Source organism: Macaca nemestrina, chromosome 5 (assembly GCF_043159975.1).
Source record: "Macaca nemestrina isolate mMacNem1 chromosome 5, mMacNem.hap1, whole genome shotgun sequence".
NCBI lineage: Eukaryota > Metazoa > Chordata > Mammalia > Primates > Cercopithecidae > Macaca > Macaca nemestrina.
Genome location: NC_092129.1, coordinates 20,754,205 through 20,780,456, shown reverse-complemented (window position 1 = coordinate 20,780,456; position 26,252 = coordinate 20,754,205). Strand labels below are relative to the sequence as shown.

The window sequence follows — 26,252 nt, the reverse complement described above, 5'->3', positions numbered from 1 at the left end:
ACATTAGCTCAGTCGCCGGTGTTTTCCCTCAGTGGGCTCTCTCGCCAACAGCTTGTCACATCAGAAATGTAACTCAGTTAAACATTAGGCCAGGGGATGTGCATAATAAACTAGTTTCCTTGCCTGAAGAATAAAACGATTGATGTGGATGACCTTTCCTGCCCCTTACCGCTGAGTCTATGAAAGAACAATAATATTCTGAATAAAGACGTATGTACCTTAAAAGAAAGTTTTGCACGAAAAAAAAACTCATAAGCAAATTAAAAACACAAATAAACTGGGAAAAATATGTGAAACCTGTATCACAGAACAGAGGTTTAAGTTACAGAAAATGTACAGGAAAAGTAGGCTAGAGAAATGGTCTAAGCTAGATACTCAACCATGCTTTTAGTAAGAAGAATGAAAATTACAACTAGACTGAGGTTCCAATTTTCACCTCTAAGGTGGACAAAAATTAAAAAGCTCAACAAAATCTAAAGAACATATCCTGTTGGTGATGCTGAGGGGAAACAGGGCCATGAATCCCCATTCCATGACTCTCTCTGAAAGATATTCAGGCTATATATACACCCACACACCCACAAACAAAGTTATTCACTATGAAGTATTTGTGTTAAAGATATGGAATCAACCTAAATATCCATCAATGATAGACTGGATAAAGAAAATGTGGTACATATACACCATGGAATACTATGCAGCCATAAAAAAAGAATAAGATAATGTCCTTTGCAGGGACATAGATGGTGCTGGAGGCCATTATCCTTAGCAAACTAACACAGGAACAGAAAACCAAATACTGCACGTTCTCACTTGTAAGTAGGAACTAAATGATAAGAAGCCATGGACACATAGAGGGGAACAACACACACTGGGGTCTTTCAGAGGGTGGAGGGTAGAAGGAGGAAGAGGATCAGGAAAAATAACTAATGGATACTATGGTTAATACCCGGGTGATGAAATAAACTGTACAATAAAGCCCCATGACACAAGTTTACCTATGTAACAAACCTGCACTTGTACCCATGAATTTAAAAGTTAAAAAAAAGTATTTGTATTAGCAAAAGACAGGAAATAACACAGATGTCTATCTATAGGGCAATGGTTGAAAAAACTATGGTGAATCTATACAATGGAGTACTATGAAGCTGTAAAAACGAATGCAGACTATCTTTACACAACGTTATGCAGTGATCTCCAATATAAACTGTTACATTCAATAAAACTTCAGGTTGGGTCATGAAAAACTGAGTCATTTACAAAATAAAGTATGTACATTGTGATGCCATTCACTTAAGAAGCTGGGAGGGATATAAATGAATGATACATTTTTTAATAAAAAGGATAAATCAAACCAATTAAAAAAAAATAGTTACATACAGAAGGAAGGTGAAACATAGGATGGATAGGTCAGTAACAGAGGCTACCCTTCTCTGAATATTCCTTGTTTTATAAATTTGACTTCAGAAATATACAATGTTTGCTGGAGCTGGTTTATATTGGCCCTTGGTGAACGTTCAGGTATTTTGTGATCGGGTTGTCTGGAAACGGACCACACCACGGAGATCAGCAAACACATTTCCTTCACCCTGAAGTTGGTTGTTAAACATTTATCAGAACACCACAGAAAACATATGTACTTTAGGAAAGTATGAAACAAATTAAATTTAAAAAGAGCATTCCTAAAAATCAAAAGCAAAATGAAACAAACCTAACAGTGCACTGAGTGGGTAGTATTACCACATTGAATCAACTGTGTCACATGACTTCACAGTACAGTAATGCACCTCTAGTGAAAATATCAAAAGTATTGCAAACATAATCAAACAGCTTCCATTTTTTTCAATGTTCTGGTATGAATATTAGTATTTTTATTTTGAGAAATTGTGAGCATCATGGAATAAACAAATGAACAACTATGTTACTGGCATGAGTACGGGGTTTTTAGCATGGGACCAAGGAGCTACAGATACAAGATTGAGGTCATTAAGTAAACACCTGTGGTCCTGAATGTGCATTGGCTACATCAGTAAAAAGTTATCATGTCTCTTATATTTAATGAACATCCTGTGCATACATTTCTTATCTCTGTTCACTAGAGAGAATGACCAACCCAGAAGCAATGTGCATCCCTAGGACCCAGACATCTAGGCACTCAGATTGTGGTTTCTATTTCCCACAAAAGAAACCAAGAGTCTGTGGAGAAATGTCTTATTGTAGATCTGGGCCAGGAAAGGTATAAAATATTAGAAGGAAAGAAGCTATTAAAAAAAAAAAACTACTGGGACTATGGTCAAAAGAACTCACAAGCCAACTGGAAGAGGAGAGGTTCTCACTGGCCAAAAATGGGTAAAAAATTCTGAACAACAGTAAGATTAATAAGTGCCATGAACTGAAACACATATAATACATTATAAACTCAATGTTTATAATGATACTCAAATACACACACCTCCCTCACTACACCTGTGGAGGATGCTAGGAGCAGCTTATTGTTCTAAATGCTGGTAAAGGCATTTCTCCTGCTTTTTCTATACACACTGTACTTCAGGGTAACCAAATAGTTGATGAAGGGGTGTTTTTCTTTATAGAAAATATCCTAGCTAATAAATAAAATACAAATGATAAAATCAGAATATCGCCATTTTATAACCTACAATAAAATGTTGACTCTAGGCAATTACCAATGTCTGGTAACACCAAAGAGACACCAGCAATTAAGGGCCTCCTGACAGAAGTATATCATTGACTCTCTATAAAGCGTTCTTGACAAAAAATGTATTTGTGTGTGTTGTGTCTGTGTGTGAGTAAATTTGTGTATCTCAAACCTGAAATCAGGTGAAAACTCTAGATTTGCCTACCAATCTCCAGAGCAGTAAATTAAGTGATAACAAATTCTAGATAACAGGAAATTGCATGAGATAGATGACAGTTTTTCAACACATGAACTGTAAGGGAGTAAAAAGTGGCACAAGACACCTAGCGTAACAGGTACTTTAGTCCATTTTACACTGCTATAACAGAATGCCACAGACGGGGTGATATATGATGAACAGAGCTTTATTCGGCAAACAGTTCTGAAGGATAGGAGTCCAAGAGAACGGCACCAGTATCCGGAGAGAGCCTTTATGCTGTAGTATCGCATGGCAGAAGGCAGAAGGGCAAAGAGGGCAAAAGTGTGCAAGAAAGCAAAAGGGGGCCGAGCTTGCTTCTACATAAAGCCCACTCACAACTACTAACCCATTCCCACAATAACAACATTAATCCACTCAGGAGGACAGTCCTCACAACCTGATCAACTCTTAAAGATCCCACTTGCCAAAACTGTTACATTAAGGATTAAGTTTCCAACATATGAACTTTGGGGAATATATTCAAACCATGACCACAGGGATATATGAATCAATGGCAATTCATGAACCTAATTTCAACGAACAATTTATCAATCAATAAAAAATATACGTGGATATGTATGTTTCTATATATATAATATAGACATGTATATATACATGTTTGTGTGTATACATGTCTATATATGTATGTGAACTACAGCATTTGATGATATTAAGAAATAGCTGATTTTTTAATATGATGATGACATTGTTTTAAAGGAAAAAGACTCCTTATCTTCTGGAAAAATATACTGAAATATTCACAGGTGAATTGATACAATATATGGGATTTACTTCAAAATCTGGAGGCGTGGTGAATGAAAGGAGAACTGAGTGACAGTGAGTTGAGATCAGTTTGAATGATAGGCATATAGGCATTTATTGTAACTATCCTCACTACTTCTATAAAAGACTAAAGTTTTCTGTAAAAAAGTTTAAAAAGCATATGAGCACAAGGAACAAAAAACAATGTAACTAATATTAACAAGCTGATGACAGAACACTGATATCAGACTACACATTCTAACTTAGGAGGCCATCATGATCACCTCAGGAGCTTTATAAAAATACAGTCTTTGAACCACCACTATCTTAATGAACCTCAAAGGCTGAAGGAATTGTGCCATTTCCCTCAGGACTGCAGAAGCGAGGAAAAGAGGTTGAGAACCACTGTGTAAACACTTTAAGGGTATAGAATATATATTATTCACCCAATATTTATTTCAACGCCTAACACTTAAGAAGCACTTAAGAAACATAAGATGAATTAATTAATGATCCACAGATGTGCAAATGAATAGGCAAGCTTAACAGTAGCTAATTGATAGATGTGAAAAAAGTCATCAGTCATATTTGATATTTTAAAAAATCACACAGGTTATAGAGTTTAAAGAGTATGGCTCTCTGTTTTGAGTGGAATGGGTTTCCTTCACAAAGCCACAGACTAGTCACTTCAAACAGCTACAAGTAAACACCCAGAGTAAAAATAGTTTTAAATACACAATTGGGTGGGGTGTGGCTAGAAAATATTCTGATTCTACAATCTGTTTTGGACAAGACAGGGCTTCTTATGTGACTAACAAAGCAAACAGCAGTCAGATTCCTTGTGCTGAAATAAGTACACTATTTGCAAAAAGGGTTGAATGTCTAAGGCTTATTCAATAAGGACACCGCATTTTCCAAAACTAAAGGGGAGTATAGAATGACAAATACCCACATATATTTACATATCCCTGAAAGAAGACATACAACCTCCCAGTATGGATTTTTCTGTGTCTCTAGTAAGTACTAACTGGAGCCAAGTCTACCGTCTGACCATGGAGAACAGTAGAATACCTCAAGCACAAGAATAATCTAATTTTAAAACTTGGAGGAGCTTAGAAACCACCTAGTCCAAACTTTCCATTGTGTTGATAAAAAAACAGACATCCAGAGAGGTTAAAGTAAAAGGCTCTGAAAATTGTTGCAATAGCCACAGATGAACAAATGGTATACATGGGGGCATAATGCTATGTATTAAGAGCTGAGAATCAGTCTTCTGAATGTTCACATGAATGACAATTAACAGGGTATCGCTCTCAATTATAAGCAAATAGGAATATGTGTGTGCATGTGTGTCACCATATATACACACAAAATACTAAAACATATGTTTTCAATAATTCCTTTCAAAACAAATTCTCCAACCTAGCATTCAAAAGCATCCACAAAGTTACCTCACCTACTTTTTCAAAATTGTGTCCAAATGAACCATAAGCCAGTAGAAGGCAGGTGTTTTCTCACACTTATCTTTTGTAGTCTCCGACAGATGTAGCAGAGTACATATTATAATTACAAAAGCTATTCCATATATAATTTCCAAATGACAAAAGAATGATTATAATATAAACTTTCCTATTCTGTTATTCTGAACTGCTATAAGAAACATCTTACACATATCTATGAGTATTATACAGAGACATATATAACAGTGTAGATTTTTTTAAATATGGCAATCAATAAAAGGCTTAAAAGTGACAGGACAGAGGCAATGAGATGCCTTATCCATTTACATTTCCACAAAGGGCTATACAAGGCTTTGTTTAAAACACAGAAAGTTGCTTGCAGGGGAGGGAAAGGGAAAAGAAAAAGGACAAATCTTTATTTCATTCACTGGTCAAACTTTCAATTATTTCAATTATTGATGAGTCCTGAATTCATGCTACTTTAATTCTGCGGAGATAGAAAAATGATGTGGCTATGCCTGTGTAAGGAACTGTCTTTCTCAACCAGTTCACCTGTATAGTCAATTTGATTTTGACTCAAAATGATGAAATTTAAACAGATAAAAAATTTGGACTCTCAACTTCCCATCTTTATTAGACTTTTTAGGATCCTAAAAACTTATTTTAAAGGTTTCCCAACATTGTTAAACAGACTCTAACTACCGAAATTGACAACAATAATGTTTACTTCCATCTTTGAGGAAAATATATTTCTTTTTTTTTTTTTTTTTTTGAGACGGAGTCTCGCTCTGTCGCCCGGGCTGGAGTGCAGTGGCCGGATCTCAGCTCACTGCAAGCTCCGCCTCCCGGGTTTACGCCATTCTCCTGCCTCAGCCTCCCAAGTAGCTGGGACTACAGGCGCCCGCCACCTCGCCCGGCTAGTTTTTTGTATTTTTTAGTAGAGACGGGGTTTCACCGTGTTAGCCAGGATGGTCTCGATCTCCTGACCTCGTGATCCGCCCGTCTCGGCCTCCCAAAGTGCTGGGATTACAGGCTTGAGCCACCGCGCCCGGCCATGGAAAAAATATTTCTAATTGGGATGATTCCTAAAGGAAACTGCAAGTTAAGCCAATATATATATTTTTTTAAACTGAAAGCCAAGTTTGAAGATTTTTTTCCCCTGAAATAAACACAGCAATCTTATGTAAATTAACATAATATGAGATTATCAAATTAAGGGGTTTTTGCAAACTCTACTGCAACTCTAAAGTAAATCCGAATTTAAGCAAGAAAATCTGAAGTCATTTACTGAATATAGCGTAGTGTTGTGAATGACGGATTTAAATCCTTCAGGATAATCATATTGCTAACTCAACTATCAAATTCACTCTACTATTCAAATTTTCCCTGTCTGAAAAATTTGAAGTATTTAATATGCTATCATATTTTAAATTTCTCTTATTAACTTCTGAAGGCTTACACTAAAATTCTGATATGCAAAACAGCGTATCTACATTTTCACCATTTTCTTTCTTTTGCGTAAGCCTAAAAGTAATTACGAATTGGGGTCAGTTATTTTCACAAAAATTTATGAACATTAACAGACACATTGATAACTTTATGTAATAACTCAATAATTTAGATGACAGTTTAAATCCACTACCCCTTTCAAGGAATTTTTTATCCGCTTTTGCGTACTACCAATTATATAATATCAACCAAACAACATAAGAATGTGCTTTTCAAAAATAAAAAGGGGGTATCATCATTCTATCATGAACCAGCCTAAACACTAGAGTAATAACTAATAAAATAAAATCACAGAAAAAGATAGTCTCTGGTTAAAACGATTAATATATATTTAAGACAAAGGGTTTATTTTTCAGTAAGAAAACAAGGAAAAGGAGGGCCCAGCCTGATCTTGTGTGCCTGCCCAACAGAACTTTCCACCATAATTAGTGCTTACCACCTTTGAGGGGAGGAGCTTAAGCTCAGGGTAACCTCATGTAGCAAGAGAAAAACAGTATAAATACCACTGAGAAGGTCTGGAGAGGTACCTTCTGCACTGCTCACCTGGGCAGAGGAGGCTTCAGAAAGCTGCCAAGGCACCATCTCCAGGAACTCCCAGCACCCAGGTAAGTGTATGCTCACTGGCGGACTTTCATGTTAACTTGCTTGGAAAGAAACTTCAGTAATTTAAGTACTAGAGTTTTCTCAAGCATTAGAAGTATTAAAGTGATTTTAAAAAATGGGTTTCTACTAAAATGCACTCAGAAACTTCTTATTGCATCAGTCTATAGATAATAGTCCTAATAAAACCAAATTGTAAAAATTTGCCCTAATCTGAATTTCAGTGTATTTTGAAACTATTAGATATTTCAAGCTGTGTCAAAGATCCTGGATTATTTAATACAGACATCCAATCCTAATTTCTGTTTCTTTTGCTTTAGGTACATCATTTTATTTTTACTTGATTACCTGAGTATAGCTTCCAAAAATAACTAAGACATATATTCACATAACTAAAAAATGATCTCTCATTTATTTATGGCACATATTAAAAACATATAGGATAGGTTAAAAAAGTAGATAACTGTATAAAGAACTCATCTGTGAAACACGAGAATAACAAAATAGGTTAATAACAATGCTGTATGAAGTTATTCTTTTCTGTTTTTCAGAATCCATCTGAGAATATGCTGCCACAAATACCCTTTTTGCTGCTAGTATCCTTGAACTTGGTTCATGGAGTGTTTTACGCTGAACGATACCAAACACCCACAGGCATAAAAGGCCCACTACCCAACACCAAGACACAGTTCTTCATTCCCTACACCATAAAGAGTAAAGGTAAACTGAATTGTATATTTTGTTCTATTAACAAGTTGGTTGCTGCCTTCTATAATCTTAATAATCTCTTTTACAAAATGTATTTAACTTCGGTGTTATTTTCAAACTTCTGAATTAGCCCAAATTATTACAACAAAGTGATCTGTGAAAAAAGTAGAATAAGAATATCCAATAATTGCAGTAGAAAGGATATACTTGAAAATACAGTAGAAAGATATACCTGCAGAAAATTAAGAACTTTTGTGTGTAGAAATCTTTTTCTCAGATGCCGTTTTTGCACAAATAACTGCACGTAATCCAGAAATCTTGATCTAATCAAAATTAATCAAGTTTAAACATGTTAAGCTAAAAATAACTGCCAATTGTACAAAGAAGATAGCTGGTTTATTTAGCTGAATACTTAAACATTTACTTTAAAAACTAATTCAACTAGCTCACAAACAGACATAAAACTGAGTCTTATCAAAAATATTTCATGCTCACCCCAACAATGAACAAATGTAATTATGAGAATTGTCAAGCAGGCAAATGAAACTGCAATTCTCATAATTACTTACATATTTTTAATATAGTTTAGTGGTAAAATGCAGAGACTTAACTATAATGTACAAGCTGTGTGACCTGCCTGAGGTAAGTTACTTGTCCTCTCATGCCTTAGTTTCCTCATTTGCAAAATAAGGAGCAGCTATCTCAAGGACTGCTGCGAAGTTTAAATGAATTAATACCTGTAAAGTGCTTTAAGCGTTGCCATTACTTCTACTACTATTTCTGTTACTCCTAGTTTTACTTCTACTACTTTTAGCTACTAATATAGCCTTCAATAAGTTAACTTTCTTCTTGAATCTGCTGCTTATCTGTCCAGCTTTCTTGGTTACTCTTTGAAGAGTACTGAGATAATACATGTAAAGCACTAAGGTTCTCAAAGAAGGGCAACTTCTAGGCCTCATATTCACTAATTTTATTTAATAGCAAATGACATGACTGCCTATAAAATATCTACTGAATGATATAAACTAACTGTAGGCTTCAAATTCCCTTTCCATAATATTTTTAGTTATATATTTTATATTGTAAACAAAGCTAAGGATATTTGTTACAAACTTTAAATATTATGCTTTTGGGAACAACCATTTTGAGCAAATGAAACTTATAGAATTATCTTTTTAAGAAGAAAGATGGAATTTAAAATATTTCACAAAAGGAAACAAGATTTGAAAATAAATGCATAGGTATACAACAGATACTTTCGAATGTCTCAAAATATAAATAAAAATTTTAAAAATTAAAAGCTAGTAGAGAAAAAATAAAAGACACAGGGACTTTCTGCTTTACTTGAAGCAACAAACACAATTTGAAATGCTATGACAAACAGCACTGCACTGGATTCAATAGTTTCTATGATCACAAATTCAGACTTTTTAATACCTTAATAAGAGCATAATAAACAGTCTTGAATTAAAAAGAAAATGCACTATTTTAGAAGGTTAAAAATACTTTGATCTTCTCTTAATATACTCCGTTATCTTGGCTATTTTTGCAGAACAAATGAAAATATCTTAACAAATGAAAAGTTCAGGAGTTGTATTTAAACTACTAAATCCACCTTAGTCTCTTTTTAGATGGCCACTCAACTACATTATCATCCATTGGCAGGCATTAATGCACTGTAACAAACACAAAAGCCCACAGTCTACACAAGTAAAACATTAAGTTGATAAAAGAAATTCAAAGAGTTACTATATAATTCCTAGGCATATCTATCCAACACAGGTTAAAAAAGAGTTCTGTCAAAACATACTAAATTATGCTGCAGAGGATTCCACAGCTGCTGGGCAGATGCACGTGCCACATTCTGACACAACCAATCACGATTTCACTTTGTGGCATTTAAACAACTTAATAGTAGTAAGTAGTCATTTTACCTTGAGGATTGTGCCACCCTAATCTTGAATGAAGAAGAATTTTTCAGATGACAACCTAGAAACAGGGGCTGTTCCCCAAGCACTCAATAGAAGTCAAATTCTTTCTTGCACTGAGAAGTTAAGGACCCATTAAGGACAATCTTCCAAGTGACGAAGTTCGCCCTGTCACTGGAGTTCTAGCCTCGGATGATGCCCAATGCACTCATTTCCATTGACTTGTTTCTCCTCTTTAACAGTAAAACAGATTTCCAATCAGACTAAGACATCTATTTTTAGTGTGAACATGACCCTTATAATCAGATTCTGAAGCAAACCTCAATCTAACATAGTGGCATTTTAAAAAATGCACTATTTTATTCCTCCAACCCATTAAAAATTCCATATTTGCAATATGTCAACATCCACTTATACATAATATAGTCATGTATGTACTCTACAATCAGTGAAATATTTGTTAACATATGGAAATCTTTTACATAAATTAATTTTTCTCACAGTCTTTTTCCTGATGTCATTTTCTGAAAATCCGTGGGGAAAGCTCTATGTTTTCAAATTGAAATATAACTCTAAGTAGTACAAGAAAAACCTACATCTAAAACAATTATTTTTCTATTTCGGCATATCTGTTTTAATGATTTGCTCTGCATTTATATACACCAAATGTTTTCCAAATCTCAGAAACATCTTTACCCTGTGCTTTCCCCATACTTATGGCCCAGTAGCATTTTTCACATCACAGGCACCATGATTTTTAGTTTAAGTTTAGTTTATCAGGTCAAGTGAACTTACAGCTCTATGAAATCAAACAATATATATTTGTATTTAGGTAAGTACTTTAATATTATTTTATGTACTTCACCCATTATGTCTAATTCTCTAGTTCTTTGTTTCAATTTTAAGTCAATAATGGAGAGTAGAAGAGTTCACAGTATATTCTGAGGCAAAAGTAAATCAACCAAAATCTAACTTGTGTTCAGCAGGGGCATGGCAGATATAAATCAGAATTAATTCTGTTTCTCTTTTATGTCTGACAGGGTAGCTTTGGCACGGAAAATTTTTATAGTTCTTAAACATTTTCTCACTTATTCTGCACTACTCTTTTTCTGCCTTTTCTGTACATGATTTTCCCAAAACAAATGTACTAAATTTACCTCCGCTGCATTTATTTTAGAGGAATTCTTCAATCCCAGCTCATTTTCATGAGTCACTGTCATGGGATAAAAGTATTATGGTGGCCATGGTTTTGTGAAACCATCTTCTCCAGCAGAGTTTTTTAAAACAAAATAAAACATATAATCTAAAACCATTTCAGACTGTTCTGTCTACATGGAATAAATGACGCTGAAATATCATGCCCCAATTCATATTTAATGTCACTAACCATCCCCTTCTATGGGTGGGTGTGTTGGGTGTGTCTTTTAGGTATAGCAGTAAGAGGAGAGCAAGGTATTCCTGGTCCACCAGGCCCTGCTGGACCCCGAGGGCACCCAGGTCCTTCCGGACCACCAGGAAAACCAGGCTACGGAAGTCCTGGACTCCAAGGAGAGCCAGGGTTGCCAGGACCACCGGGACCATCAGCTGTAGGGAAGCCAGGTGTGCCAGGACTCCCAGGAAAACCAGGAGAGAGAGGACCATACGGACCAAAAGGAGATATTGGACCAGCTGGCCTTCCAGGACCACGGGGCCCACCGGGACCACCTGGAATCCCTGGACCAGCTGGAATTTCTGTGTCAGGAAAACCTGGACAACAGGGACCCACAGGGTCCCCGGGACCCAGGGGCTTTCCTGGAGAAAAGGGTGCACCAGGAGTCCCTGGTATTAATGGACAGAAAGGGGAAATGGGATATGGTGCTCCTGGTCGTCCAGGTGAGAGGGGTCTTCCAGGCCCTCAGGGTCCCACAGGACCACCGGGCCCTCCTGGAGTGGGAAAAAGAGGTGAAAATGGGGTTCCAGGACAGCCGGGCATCAAAGGTGATAGGGGTTTTCCAGGAGAAATGGGACCAACTGGCCCACCAGGTCCCCAAGGCCCTCCTGGGGAACGAGGGCCAGAATGTATTGGGAAGACAGGAGCTGCTGGAGCCCCGGGTCAGCCAGGGATTCCAGGAACAAAAGGTCTCCCTGGGGCTCCAGGAATAGCTGGGCCCCCAGGGCCTCCTGGCTTTGGGAAACCAGGCTTGCCAGGTCTGAAGGGACAAAGAGGACCTGCTGGCCTTCCTGGGGGTCCAGGTGCCAAAGGGGAACAAGGGCCAGCAGGTCTTCCTGGGAAGCCAGGTCTGACTGGACCCCCTGGGAATATGGGACCCCAAGGACCAAAAGGCATCCCGGGCAACCATGGTCTCCCAGGCCCTAAAGGTGAGACAGGGCCAGCTGGCCCTACAGGATACCCTGGGGCTAAGGGTGAAAGGGGTTCCCCTGGGTCAGATGGAAAACCAGGGTACCCAGGAGAACCGGGTCTCGATGGTCCTAAGGGTAACCCAGGGTTACCAGGCCCAAAAGGTGACCCTGGAGTTGGAGGACCTCCTGGTCTCCCAGGCCCTGTCGGCCCAGCAGGAGCAAAAGGAATGCCCGGACACAATGGAGAGGCTGGGCCAAGAGGTGCCCCTGGAATACCAGGCACTAGAGGCCCTATTGGGCCACCAGGGATTCCAGGATTCCCTGGGTCTAAAGGGGATCCAGGAAATCCCGGTCCTCCTGGCCCAGCTGGCATAGCAACTAAGGGCCTCAATGGACCCACTGGGCCACCAGGGCCTCCAGGTCCAAGAGGCCACTCTGGAGAGCCTGGCCTTCCAGGACCCCCTGGGCCTCCAGGCCCACCAGGTCAAGCAGTCATGCCTGAGGGTTTTATAAAGGCAGGCCAAAGGCCCAGTCTTTCTGGGACGCCTCTTGTTAGTGCCAACCAGGGGGTAACAGGAATGCCTGTGTCTGCTTTTACTGTTATTCTCTCCAAAGCTTACCCAGCAATAGGAACTCCCATCCCATTTGATAAGATTTTGTATAACAGGCAACAGCATTATGACCCAAGGACTGGAATCTTTACTTGTAGGATACCAGGAATATACTATTTTTCGTACCACGTGCATGTAAAAGGGACTCATGTTTGGGTAGGCCTGTATAAGAATGGCACCCCTATAATGTACACCTATGATGAATACACCAAAGGCTACCTGGATCAGGCTTCAGGCAGTGCCATCATCGATCTCACAGAAAATGACCAGGTGTGGCTCCAGCTGCCCAATGCCGAGTCAAATGGCCTATACTCCTCTGAGTATGTCCACTCCTCTTTCTCAGGATTCCTAGTGGCTCCAATGTGAGTACACCCCATAGAGCTAATCTAAATCTTGTGCTAGAAAAAGCATTCTCCAACTCTGCCCCACTCTATAAAATGCATATGGAGGTAGGCTGAAAAGAATGTAATTTTTATTTTCTGATACAGATTTGAGCTATCAGACTCACAACCTTTCCCCCTGAAAAGTGAGCAGCAATGTAAAAATGTATGTGAAGCCCCTCATGAATTTCTAGTCAGCAGTCTTAAGGCTCTTTAAGGTTTTCTCCAATATTTATCACCAAAGAAGTCCTGCTATGTTAAAAAACAACAACAACAGCAAAAACAACCAACCATCATTAAAAAAAAAACAAAACAGAAATAGAGCTCTAAGTTATGTGAAACTTGATTTGAGAAACTTGGCATTTCCTCTTTAAAAAAGCCTGTTTCTAACTATGAATAACAGAACTTCTAGGAAACATCCAGGCGGTATCATATAACTTCATAGAACTTAAATACTTGAATATTCAAATTTAAAAGACACTGTATCCCCTGAAGTATTTCTGATGGTGCATTACTCTGAGGCCTGTATGGCCCCTTTCATCAATATCTATTCAAATATACAGGTGCATATATACTTTTTAAAGCTCTTACATAAAAAAGCCCCACAATATTGTATTGAAGTTCATCTGAATTGCAAGGTGCTTTCATCAATGAATCTTTACAAACTTTTCTATGATTGCAGAGAAGCTTTTTATATACCCAGCATAACTTGGAAACAGGTATCTGACCTATTCTTATTTATTTAACACAAGTGTGATTAATTTGATTTCTTTAATTCCTTATTGAATTTTATGTGATACGATTTTCTGGATTTACAGAACATTAGCACATGTACCTTGTACCTCCCATTCACGTGAAGTTATAATTAACACTAAGGGTTTCAAAATTCGACTAGAAGTGGAGATATATTATTTATTTATGCTCTGTACTGTATTTTTATATTGCTGTTTAAAACTTTTAAGCTGTGCCTCACTTATTAAAGCACAAAATGTTTTACCTACTCCTTATTTACGACGCAATAAAATAACATCAATAGATTTTTACACTGAATTAATCTGAAAGCAGCAGTTTGCTGTTCTCAACCATTCTTTCAAGGCTTTTCATTGTTCAAAGTTAATAAAAAAGCAGGACAATAAAGTGGTGGGTGGCTTTTACAGTTGTCATGGATATGTCCCTCTATTGGGGATGCATCTTTATTCCCACAGACCCAACCATTCAGTGTTGACTGTGAAGAGGTACCCACAAAACCACATGCAATCTGAGTCAGGGTCAAGGGCTGATGACTAGGGATAGAAAAATGACACAATCACCCCAAAGTTGTAATTTTCTCCTGGGAGGGAAAGCAGCAGGTGACAGAGAAATATGCAGTTTGAACAAATATTCTGCAGTTACTATTTATTGTCTTGACATGTTTTTAGTTATAATATTTAAAATTGTTTTGATGGCTTAAATTATACTTTAAAAAGGCAAGCAATTTTTTATGTCAATCAAAAGGCAACATTTTTTCTAAGCTGAAAAATACTACTTTTGAGCGTCCATCATCCTATTAGTTGAATCAGGACAATGTGGCTCAAGTCACTGAGGTAACATACTATAAAGGCATCTATGTACTCCTTAGAGAAGCAATCTTGTATAATCCAGGCAAAGTTGTGATTGGAAAGGCAAAACTCTGGGCTCAAGATTGATGACATCTCTGCCCTCATTCTGGGTCAGCCAGTTTTGTTCCTTAAGCAACAAGAACAAAACTTCTGCTGGCAGACATTTTGTCCACCTGTCTAAAACTACTACACTAATGATGACAAGTCACCAACCCTCATGCCCAAACCAGGAACAAGCAAAACTGGACTTCGATTCTAGGGAATTCACAGAATGACCCTCGTGGCAGGCATGGTAAAAGAGAGTGTAACAGCATAGCTTGGAATATGGGCAACTAGAGCCATGAAATGAGCACAAATAAAAGGACCTCTGAAAATGTAGGCAGAACCAACTTTATAATAATATTTAAGCTCAAATTAAATCCTAAGTAAGATACACAGCAAAGTACCTGCTTTCCAACTAATTCACTAGACAAACATAGTTTAACAAACATGTATCAGAAGGCCCCTGTTCACGATACTCACCCTTAAAAGCTGACATTTTATAATTGTGTTGTATAGCAGCAACTATATCCTTCCAAAAATCAAATGTTTTTTGACCATTGTTCTGCTGAAAAACAATTCCAAATGTAACAAATGCAATAATTCAGTTTTTAAGCATAGTGAAAAATGCTGGCAAACAATTACAATGCAGACAGTGCCTGACTTAAGATGGTTAGACTTATATTTTTTTTATTTTATAATGGTGCAAAAGTGATAAACATTCAGTAGAAACTTAACTTCAAGCACCCATACAACCACTGTTTCTCACTTTCAGTACAGTATTCAATAAATTACATGAGCTTTTCAATACTTTATTATAAAATAGGCTTTTTTTTGATGACTTTGCCCAACAGTAGGCTAATGGAAGTGTTCTGAGTATGTTTAAGATATGCTAGGCAGGCCGGGCGCGGTGGCTCAAGCCTGTAATCCCAGCACTTTGGGAGGCCGAGGCGGGTGGATCACGAGGTCAGGAGATCAAGACTATCCTGGCTAACACGGTGAAACCCCGTCTCTACTAAAAATACAAAAAACTAGCCAGGCGTGGTGGCGGGCGCCTGTAGTCTCAGCTACTCGGGAGGCTGAGGCGGGAGAATGGCATGAACCCGGGAGGCGGAGCTTGTAGTGAGCCGAGATCATGCCACTGCACTCCAGCCTGGGAGACACAGCGAGACTCCGTCTCAAAAAAAAAAAAAAAAAAAAAAAAAAGATATGCTAGGCTAAGCTATGATGTTCAGTAAGCTAGGTGTATTAAATGGATTTATAGTATTTTTGACTTAACGATGGGTTTATCAGGAAAAAACCCCATCATAAGTTAAGGAGCATCTATATTACTATATTTTGATAGAAGTTTATATTTTAGAAAACATAATAAAGTTATCATTCTTCTAAATGTGATTTTTAAAAAGAAATCTTCCATGAAAATGACTGCTACATATACACATACATATCCCTAAAAATTAATATAGCTCATATAGCCCAAATAAAATAAAAATTTCCACTCACTATAAAGCCTAAAAATTATAGAATATTTTTTAAACACAGCAAATTCACAGTGTTATATAACTTCTGGGACATCAGAATGTGTTATATAACATACTATGGCATCAATGGGACTAAGAAGACTGACATTCTAAAACCCCAAAAGCTAGTTACTGTAGAATTCAGTGCACACTTAACCTGAATTTCAATGTGAAAGAGCTGTAAGTCTCAATAGAAGAGATGAATGAGGTTCCAAATCCAAAATGTAAATTGTTTTCATTAAGATTTTTTTTTTAATCAGAAAGCAAATAAACATTACATTAAAATAAATGACCCTATGATCCTTTACTTCCTTGGAAACATTAACCAGTGACCTATCTAAACAAAGACAGACTACTAGATATTTATATCTAATTATACAAACTCCAAAATATTTAAAGACTGATAGCTCTGCTTGTAGTAACTACCAAAGGAGAAACTGACTCCATCTTGTGTTAATAAAGAGTTCTATAAACATACCCAAACTACTGATCAATGGAAACTTTCACAACACATAAATGTAATTCTGATTCATAAATAAAGCATTACTGTGCTCTATTATCAAAATGATAATTATTATTATTATTATTTTTGAGACAGAGTCTCACTGTGTCGCCCAGGCTGGAGTGCAGTGGCGCGAACTCGGCTCACTGCAACCTCCACCTCCCGGGTTCAAGCAATTCTCCTGCCTCAGCCTCCCTAGCAGCTGGGCCTACAGATGCACACCACCACGCCCAGCTAATTTTTGTATTTTTATTAGAGACGGGGTTTCACCATATTGGCCAGGCTGGTCTTGAACTCCTGACCTCATGATTCACTCTTCTTGGCCTCCCAAAGTGCTGGGATTACAGGCGTGAGCCACTGCACCTGGCCCCGAAAGCAGTTATTTTTAAAAGACATATGCATAAAGGAAAGTGATTCTGACAGATAAATCTGTTTTATGCTCATAGGTCTTCAGTTGTAAGTATAAACTAGTATAACCAGAGATCTATTTAATCTTGATATACAGTACAAAAGAAAAAATTTATATTCATTAAATGATGTTCAAAATGGTGAATTTTAAAATTTCACCCAATTTTTCTGCTTTTATAGTATTTAGAATGCTTAAAGACATGCTGAATTTTCCTAATCACCTTTAACTTTTTATTTTGCTAATGAAACTATTTATTTTGCTAAAGAAAATGTTTTGTCCAGATGCAAGTTCTGTATTCATTTTCTTTTCCTAAACTTTTGCACCCTCTGCTGGAGAACAGGTTTATTTTTCCTGAGAGAAAAAAAAAAAGGTCACTGCTATTTAATTTTCCAAAAATATTTTAAGCAAATTCATCATGTTTTTCTTTCCCAGTCACCTCTGAAACCACAAAGAAGAAACTAAGCAAAATGACAACTCAGAAGCAATATATAATTAGGTCCTCCAATTTATGACTGACTACATATCATAGTTTTAAAAAATGAGTCCCCACTTACTTTTGTTAAATAGTCCACCACCCTGGCACATAGAAGAGCTCCTGGCAGGTCAAAGTAGTTGTCGTAAAAATAATACTTTCCTGAAAAAGAACAAAAATTTAAACTAGGAACAACATAATGCTACGTGTATGTGAAATACACAAGAGTATGGCTGAAGAGACACTAGATTTTGGTTTAATTATCTGAAGAAGCCTTCATTTAAATTCAAAATGGCACCATTATTTGCTGTCACTGTTTTTTAAGAAAGATTTAAGCTCTGAGGGCACCACAAGAAAGTTAAAATATGGTATCTTGAAGCATTGTATTCGAAGATGTTTTAGTCATCTTAAAGAACATAAAAACTAAAAAGGCTATGTGCAAAAAATAAAATAGAATATGAAAAAGCCATATGACGTTATCTACGTCACTGAATTTCAAAACAATCAATTAACCTAACCCTGGAGTACCACGAAGTACTCCACACAATAGTGCTTTTTCAGATTGGTTGGCTGACCCCACCTACAGTACTGCATTCTATTTGTATGCCATTTAAGACAAATTTCAGTATAATGTGAAAATAACTGTGGTGAGAAGTAGAATATAACCATGCCATGTGAAGACACAGTGTGCTTATCTTATAAAAACTGTAGAATGTAGGACAGGTACATTCCAAGATTTCGTGGAAGAGAGGGATTTGGTTTATTCTGTATGACCGTAGGGTAGAATTACATTTGAGCCCTTCTTTGGCACATGTGACTTTTGGATCTGCTGTCCCTGAACAGACACTTTTGATGACCCATGTCACATTCCCCTGGCCCACATCTGATTTCAACCACCACTATGCTAACAGCACCATCCCACCTTGGCACAACTGTGTCATTCTCTTTCTCCTAAAGGCTCTGGAGTCCATGTGGCCAACTTCACACTTGGAACAGGTTCAGAAACCAGTAAATGAATGCCTTGCTTCCTGTTCCATGGACAGACAACTTTGGGAGGTATTCTTTGCACTTCTCCTTGGAAGTCCCAGTGGAGTCCAGCAACTATTGTTCCTATTGTCCTACCCTCTCATTCCTTCACTCCTGACTACTGGGATCAAGAATAACCACTCTGCTTTTGAGGGAACCCAACCTCATAGAGTTCCCTAGAGAATACCTGACACAAAGAAGAATCAAACAAAACTAATAGGTAAAGCCAGGTTTTATATTACATCATTATAATCGCCTGATTTTGATTCCCCCGTCCTCTCATTTGTAAGCTATGTATATGAGGTGACGGAACACACTTGGCTTGTTCTTTAGTGTTGACTAGGCACAGTGTTCAGCATATTCTAAGCACTCAAGATGTTTGCTGAATGAATGAATGAGTAATCCAATAATCAAATAGATTACTTTGGAATGCAGAGGTATTATAAGGAAATTAGAAGAAAACCACATGCAGAAGCCAGGGTTCTGTTCCTCTGAATATTATTTTGTGCCTCTGACTTCTCCCTGTAAATTTATTTTAAAATGTATAAAAAAACCCAAAGTTTTCTTTTTGTTAATTCACAAAATGGCTGTGCCAGTTTGTGTCCATTCCCTCAGTTAAAAACATTTTGGTTGGTACAGTCTTCCTGTTTTTCACTCTTTCACAGCTTATATTGTTAGGGGAACCTCTCAGGCTCTTTTTAATTCCTAAGAAAGGTTAGCATGGCTTTGCCAGTGTGAACAACCAGTGATCTGGAAGAAAAGGAAGACGATATGCCATGTGCTTTTCTGCCTCTGCTTTGCTATGCGGTAAGACTATATGACACTCCAGGACTCCCAAGACTTAGGACAGTGGGCAAAGCTTCCCAACGTTCATTAATCTGCACTTTTGTCGTATCTCTTGGCCTGACACTAGACTGACCCAACTTCATGGCCAGCTATCTCAAGCACTGTTGAAGCAGGAAGCTTCCCAGCATTGCCAGTTACATAACCTTGCTTTTCTCCTCCCATTCTTCTTCCTTTGTGGGTACTAATAGATGAAATTCAGTCTAAGAATTGAACTGCTGATGTTGAGTAAGGGTTGAGGTCTAATCAAATAATTCAGGGGGAACCGAATGAGAAGAGCTCATTGGTTTTCACCCACAACGCAAGAGGCTAAGGTTATTTGACTGTTGAACTTGGGCAGAATGTCCGCTGTGTGGACACAAAGGGGCTTGTTCAGCCTTGAGCTGTTAACTGGGCCAGGCTGCTTGCAATGCCTCACCCAATACCCACACTCTGACACTATACCACACGGAAGCTTCAACCTCTACCTCTGTATAGAAGAGACAGCTCATTGCAAATGAAGTGATTAGTGAGCCCAGTTCAACAAAACAAGCCTCTGAATCAAGATCAAGTCCCATAATCATGAAGTTTTACACAGAGAAAAACTGTTCCCCAAGAAGCTACTACCAACCCTACTCCCTTTGTCTTAGTGGCCATGGTAGAATGGCAAATGAAGGACTGAGGGGAAGGGAACAATTTATGTTAACAAAGGTTCTCACTTTTGCAAAGGTGGTATTATCTCTGCTCAAAGATGAGAAAACTGATGCTAAGAGTGACTTAGTACCAGAGTCACTTTATCCATCAAATAACAGAGCCAATATGATCCAGGACTGTTTGGCACCAAGCCCCTTGTGATTTCCACTAGACCAAGCTGTTTCTGCATAATCTACCATTTGGGGAAGATAAGTTCAAAGGGACTTGCTCTCTGGAGATCAGCTGGCAAGGAACACTATTCTTATGTTAGGTCAACAACCCGGAAAGAGATTATTAAACAAGTTGTCATTAAACATCTCTACATCCATCAGTGCTTTAAATTTCCTAAACGTACTGATACGGAATGTACTTTACAACTCTGTTCTTAACTCTGAGGATTAACATACTTAAATGTAGAAGAAAGCTACAACTATAGAATCAACTGAAGTTCCTGAAAATAAAAGACTTATTTGGCAATGTTTATCAAAATTTTAAACCTGCATATCTTTAGAGCAAGTATACTTCTAGGAGTTTATCCTAGATATATGTATGAAAGTGAAAAATATACATTCATGAAAACATCACTACAGGCTTGTCTGTAATTGTGAAATACCAGACACAACATAAATGTCCACTGCTAGGAGCCTGATGAAAAAAATCATGATACAGGCACTGAATTGCAGAGCATCCCAGCGTTCAGAAGAACTAAGTGTACCTGGTGTGTCTGTGCTGATGCCAGACTCTCCAAGATGTAAATTGAAAAGAGCAAGGTAAATACATAATCCCTTTTGTATGCCTTTAAAAAATAGGACACGAGTTGAAGACAATTACTCTTCCTTCTATTCATTTCTATAATATTTACATTTTCTAACCATGTGCTCAGATTAATATTTAATGTAAACAAACTTTAACTGGGCTGTGGAATCACAGGCCATTTTTTTCCTTCTTTCATACTTCTCTACATTTAAAAAAACTTGTATTATTCCTAAGTGCTAATCTTTAAACCAGAATAAGTACAGGTAAAAGGAGTGCCAATAAAATCTTTTGTGAACAGTATTTTGAACCGTCTGCCAAACAGAAGTCAAATACACTTGGAAAAAATACATCCTATTGCTATAAAACTGAAGCTGCTCCCTTTTGCATCCTGCCCAGCAGGGGAAAGGGGGGTCTTCTTTGTCCTGACATCGAAGGTTTAGGGTACAAAACAAACAGGAAGTGGATGGTGGAGCTGCCTCATTTGAGTCATACCTGAGCGGCAAGCCATTCCAGTGTCCGACAAGAAGTGCTTCCATTCTTTCTTGCCGTATGCCTCTGCCAGTACCTCTGGAGCCATCATCTTGGTGCCATGGCTTGCCCTGATTTTGGGAGAGGATGTACATTGCTCATTAATGGTTCCCTTGAATGCCCCTTCCTCTGTCATTGGGACTGTTGATCCCTGTTGCCACTGCAGCTAACAAATACATATAGTTTTTCTGTTTTCAACTAGGTGCCTCCCTGTTTAGGATTCTGTAAAGCATTTCTATGGACAGCTGTAGCACTTCACCGCTTTAATCCACCAAGTAGCAGGTGATTAGGAGATGCTCATTCTGAGGTCATCACTGGATAAGATACCACCCTTTTTTAGAGAAGTTGTCATTTAACTATACAAATAAGATGAACATACCTGGAACAATTAGAAAACAGCCATGTGGATTAGTGGGAAGCTGGTTCTGGAAGCACTAGAGAAAGAGGAGTAGGTACCAGAGTCAAAGCATGAGTCCACCGGGGCCACAGGAGGCACAAGAAGCACCTGGCACCCACAGGTGGATGACTGTGAGTACGCAGGACTGTGAAGACAAGAGGAGGAGCAACCTGCCTACTCAAGGACACAGCATGGCTAAAACCACATGGGGAAATCAAAGAGGAATGTGGAAAAACAGAGCAACATGACAAGAAAGTAGGCATTTTCTGTGCTCAAAATACTGCTTTTGCATCAGTTAGGTCCAGCTAAGAGAATCCTACGCTATAGAGAAATATGGTAGTTTCCCCTTATCTAGTTTTGCTCTCCCACAGTTTCAGTTACCTGTGGTCAACCTGGGTTGAAAAGGGCATAGTTCCAGAAACAAACAATTCATAAGTTTTAAACTGCATACTATTCTGAGTTCTACTGTTATATTTTATATTTTCTTACTCTATCTACTAAACTTTATTGTAGGAAAAGACATAGTACATATAGGGATATGTACTATCCGTGATTTCAAGCAACCACTGGGGGTTTTGGAAGATAATCTCCAAGGATAAGGAGGGACTACTGTAGTTGAAATGTTAATGTAGTTTATCATGAGAAATTATAATGATTGAGAGTATTATTCGCTTGGTGTTATAATGTGGTAACAAAATAATATGAAGGAAAAAAGAAATAAAATAAGAAAAGCAAATGGGGGAAAATCACAAATGGGCTCCCTTTTATAAAGCGGTTAACATTTTAGAAAGCTATATGTAAAGATCAAAGGATCCTGAATGGGAAATATGATCAGAAAAGGAATCTACTATATTGGTTGAAAGAAAGCATCAAGGAGGTATGCTAATAAATTCAGGAGAAACTAAAGGTTAGCCAGGACTTGGATGGAGAGAGACAGACCTTGTGTGAGGGGTACTGGGACAGGGACAGACACACAGAACAAAGAGAGAAAGAAACAAAGTTGTAGAAAGCTTTTCATTCTTTTAACTGTGGTTGAAGATAGCCAAGAACACTGTGAGAATCTGACAGTGAAGTTAAAGGTCAAAGACAAAGCTGCATTTACACGTACCCTATCTGTCAATGCCTGAGAAATAAACATGGAAACAAACTACAAAATACCAAAGGTGGGGCTACACCTGCTGTAGTTAGATGAGCCTTAGGGGAAGGTCTGGGGGAAAATGTGAAGGGTGTTTACATCATGCAAAAAGAATGATGCATCAACAGAGAGCATATATTAGGGGCCTGGGAGTTCTCTCCTTTGATTCTGATCCTGTTTGTATATGTAATAAATGATATAGCTTCATGGCCATGTTGACTTTCCTGTACTATTAGTACTGGAAAAAAAAACAGATGCTCCCTCCCTGGTGCCCTGTGAGAGACAGAGCAGTGACAGCAGCTGCTTCTGGACTGCTTGTCATACCCTTAGCAAAAGTTGAGAGGCTGGGCCCACTCAGAGAGGAGAGAAGTAAAGAAACTCAGCCTGGAGTGTGGGAGGAGGAAGAGGTTGATGAGACTTGGAACAGTCCAGAAAATCTTCCAGAAGGAGCTAGGACACAACAGGTCCCCCGCATGACAGGGCCAAATTTGGATAAATGGAGAAAGAGAGGGTGGAGGGTACGGACCACCAACCCCTACCCAATACCCATTCTTTCTTCCTTAACCAAAATAACCCCAATTTTATTTTAGGCAGCTACATACTCAGCTAAAACAGTGTAATTCCTGGGCTCTTTTGCCAGAAGGAGTGGTCAAGCTAAAACAGTGTAATTCCTGGGCTCTTTTGCCAGAAGGAGTGGTCAATGAGATGTAGCAAGTTGTAAACTTTCTATTGTATGTCCTACAAATATTTCTAATGAGGTAAACATAAAGGAACTAGACCTTTAAATCTAATGCTCACAAATTCATATTTAAATGGCTCAAACAATTCATACAAAGACATGCAGGCAGACAGATAATCTGTCATCTGATTAATTAAAATATTTGTATTTAACCCATACTGTAAGGGTCATACGCCACTCAGTAATAAAGTGTCTCAGAGAAGATACAATTTTGACTTCACAACTAAGTTTTATTACCTGAGAACAGTGCCATTATCTGCAAGTTTAAGGAAGTTCCCATCTTCTAGATCCAATGCCAAACCTTTGCAACTGAAATAGGAAAGTTTGATTATCAATCGATTCATATATTTAGCTAACCTAAGAAATGACAACCTATATTTTCCAAACATCATAATGCTAAAAAGGTATTCTCTCACCCAGGGGAATGGTATGTTAATCACACAATTAAGAATATCTAAGAACCGTAAAATAAAATATCTATCACTGAGCAGGTATAAAAGGAAAATTGTTATGTAGGCAAATAAGGACAGCATATTTAGTTTATAAAATCTTTAGGCTTTTCAAAACATAAATCTAAAACTCAGAAGAGAAAAAAAGAACCTGAACATCATCCCATGACTTTGTTAAACATCACAAATGTTTTCCACTAAACACACACACACACACACACACACACACACACACACACACACACACTTATATTCTACAAGTTAAGCACTTCGCCAGTCTTTCCTACACTCTAGAATTCGTCTCATTTTAGGTCAGGTTACAAGAACTTGCTCTCTGGACAAGGCATATTATTGAAAACCACTAAAAGAAAGTCAAATACTAAGTTTTATCTCCTTTACTGTAAAAGACTTGTGGGATTTGGGGAGAAAAGTGAGTACAGATTCATTATTATGAATAATAAAAGCAAAGTGGTATAATGGCTACCAAATACTAAGGGAATTAAACAAAAAATGACAGGGTACTTTAGAAGGATTATTTACTTTTGTTCAGGGTAAAATTTCCAGAGTCAGTAATTTAATACAGTAACATATTACTGTTTCTTCCTTTTACAAAAATGATACATCAAAAAAGACTAACCAAATATCAAAAGAATGTATACTAGATCAACATAATGTAGGTATTTTTCATGTGGTTTAGGATTGTTATTGATTTTATTTATTTATTTATTTTTGGAGACAGGATCTCACTCTCTACCCCAGGTTGGAATGCAGTGGCATGATCAACAGCTCACAGCAGCCTGGACCTCCTGGGTCCGGGCAATCCTCCCACCTCAGTCTCTCCAGTAGCTGGGAATACAGGCATATGCCACCACTGGCTAATTATTTTTTATTTTTTGCAGAGTTGGGGTTTTCTCATGTTGCCCAGACTGGTCTCCAACTCCTAGCCTCAAGCAATCTGCCCACCTCAGCCTCCCAAAGCGCTGGGATTACAGATGTGCCACCACGCCTGCCTGGTCTGATTTTAAACTGAACAATTTAAAGTGGCTTAGGATATTTGTTTGTTTTGTTATCTAAATGAGGAAGACAAAGGAAGCTTTGGGAAGTTGGGAGTCCTAACCCAGGAAGGGAATTCGCAGTAAGAGTCTTAGGAATGTCGATCTAAATGACAGAAAACCAATGGTCTTAATTCAGACTTACTCAAAATGTGATGATTCCTCCTTTTCTCTTATAGTTCTTAAAGGATAGTAAGCCAAACCTTTTTCTTAAAGACGTAAATTTTAGAAACAGTTCTCACTAACCTCTGAAGCTATTATGACAAACTTAAGCTATACGAAAATATCCAAATTAGTCACATAACGTCTTAGCTTATTTTCACATTTAATTAGGCAAGTCTAATTTTTTTAGTGTTTAAAGTGTTTAAAGCAGAAAACACTTTAATTCATTAAATACAAAACTTTTAATATAGAAGACATGAGTCCTTTGACTCAATTTCACATTTCACATTCTGTCTTCATAGAAGAGAAAGCATTACAGTTTTATCAGTAACAGTTAGAACCACAGGAGATGTACAGACTTAAAAAACAACAACAACAAAAAAGAACTTACCAGAAATCCCAATCCTCTGGGGTCACACTGAGCAATTCCTTATCGTACCCTTTCTCCTTAACTAGGAACTGGGCAAAGCTATTATAAATGAGCTGCAAATAAGGGGAAGAAAAACAGATTAAATATAACACCCACTACTCATTCTTAATGTCACAGACCTAAAACCCTAATGGAATTGCTGATGGGGGCAAGTAGGAGGAAGGAAATATCTGTAATTGCGAAGTTCCGCAGTTTAATTCCTCACAAGCAATTTATCAACTCCTGCATGCCCCAGGTAGCTGTCCCGTTCAAAATTATACCATCGGCAGACAATTATACAACCAAAGACAATTATTAGCCCTACTCCTGAATTCTATTGGGTTGGAGATCA

The 26,252-nt window shown here is 37.8% G+C and overlaps 2 protein-coding genes across 3 annotated transcripts in view; one reads left to right on the top strand and one right to left on the bottom strand.

Moving 5' to 3' along the window:
• The window catches only part of LOC105465462 (collagen type X alpha 1 chain), a 40,358-nt gene extending 26,012 nt beyond the window's left edge, over positions 1-14,346 (top strand). The window contains exons 2-3 of the mRNA XM_011713905.3: positions 7,777-7,945; positions 11,290-14,346. Coding sequence (XP_011712207.2) covers positions 7,792-7,945; positions 11,290-13,178 — 2,043 coding nt within the window. The 5' untranslated portion in view covers positions 7,777-7,791 and the 3' untranslated portion in view covers positions 13,179-14,346. The remainder of the gene's footprint in view (positions 1-7,776; positions 7,946-11,289) is intronic.
• LOC105465463 (5'-nucleotidase domain containing 1) overlaps positions 1-26,252 on the bottom strand; it is a 145,898-nt gene that overhangs the window by 114,621 nt on the left and 5,025 nt on the right. The window contains exons 2-6 of one of the 2 annotated variants that reach the window (XM_011713907.3): positions 25,883-25,974; positions 24,066-24,137; positions 21,522-21,628; positions 17,815-17,894; positions 15,313-15,397 (exon numbers count right to left, since the gene is read on the bottom strand). In XM_011713907.3, the coding sequence (XP_011712209.2) occupies positions 15,313-15,397; positions 17,815-17,894; positions 21,522-21,628; positions 24,066-24,137; positions 25,883-25,974 (436 nt within the window). The remainder of the gene's footprint in view (positions 1-15,312; positions 15,398-17,814; positions 17,895-21,521; positions 21,629-24,065; positions 24,138-25,882; positions 25,975-26,252) is intronic. The other variant, XM_011713908.3, reaches the window with a different exon arrangement.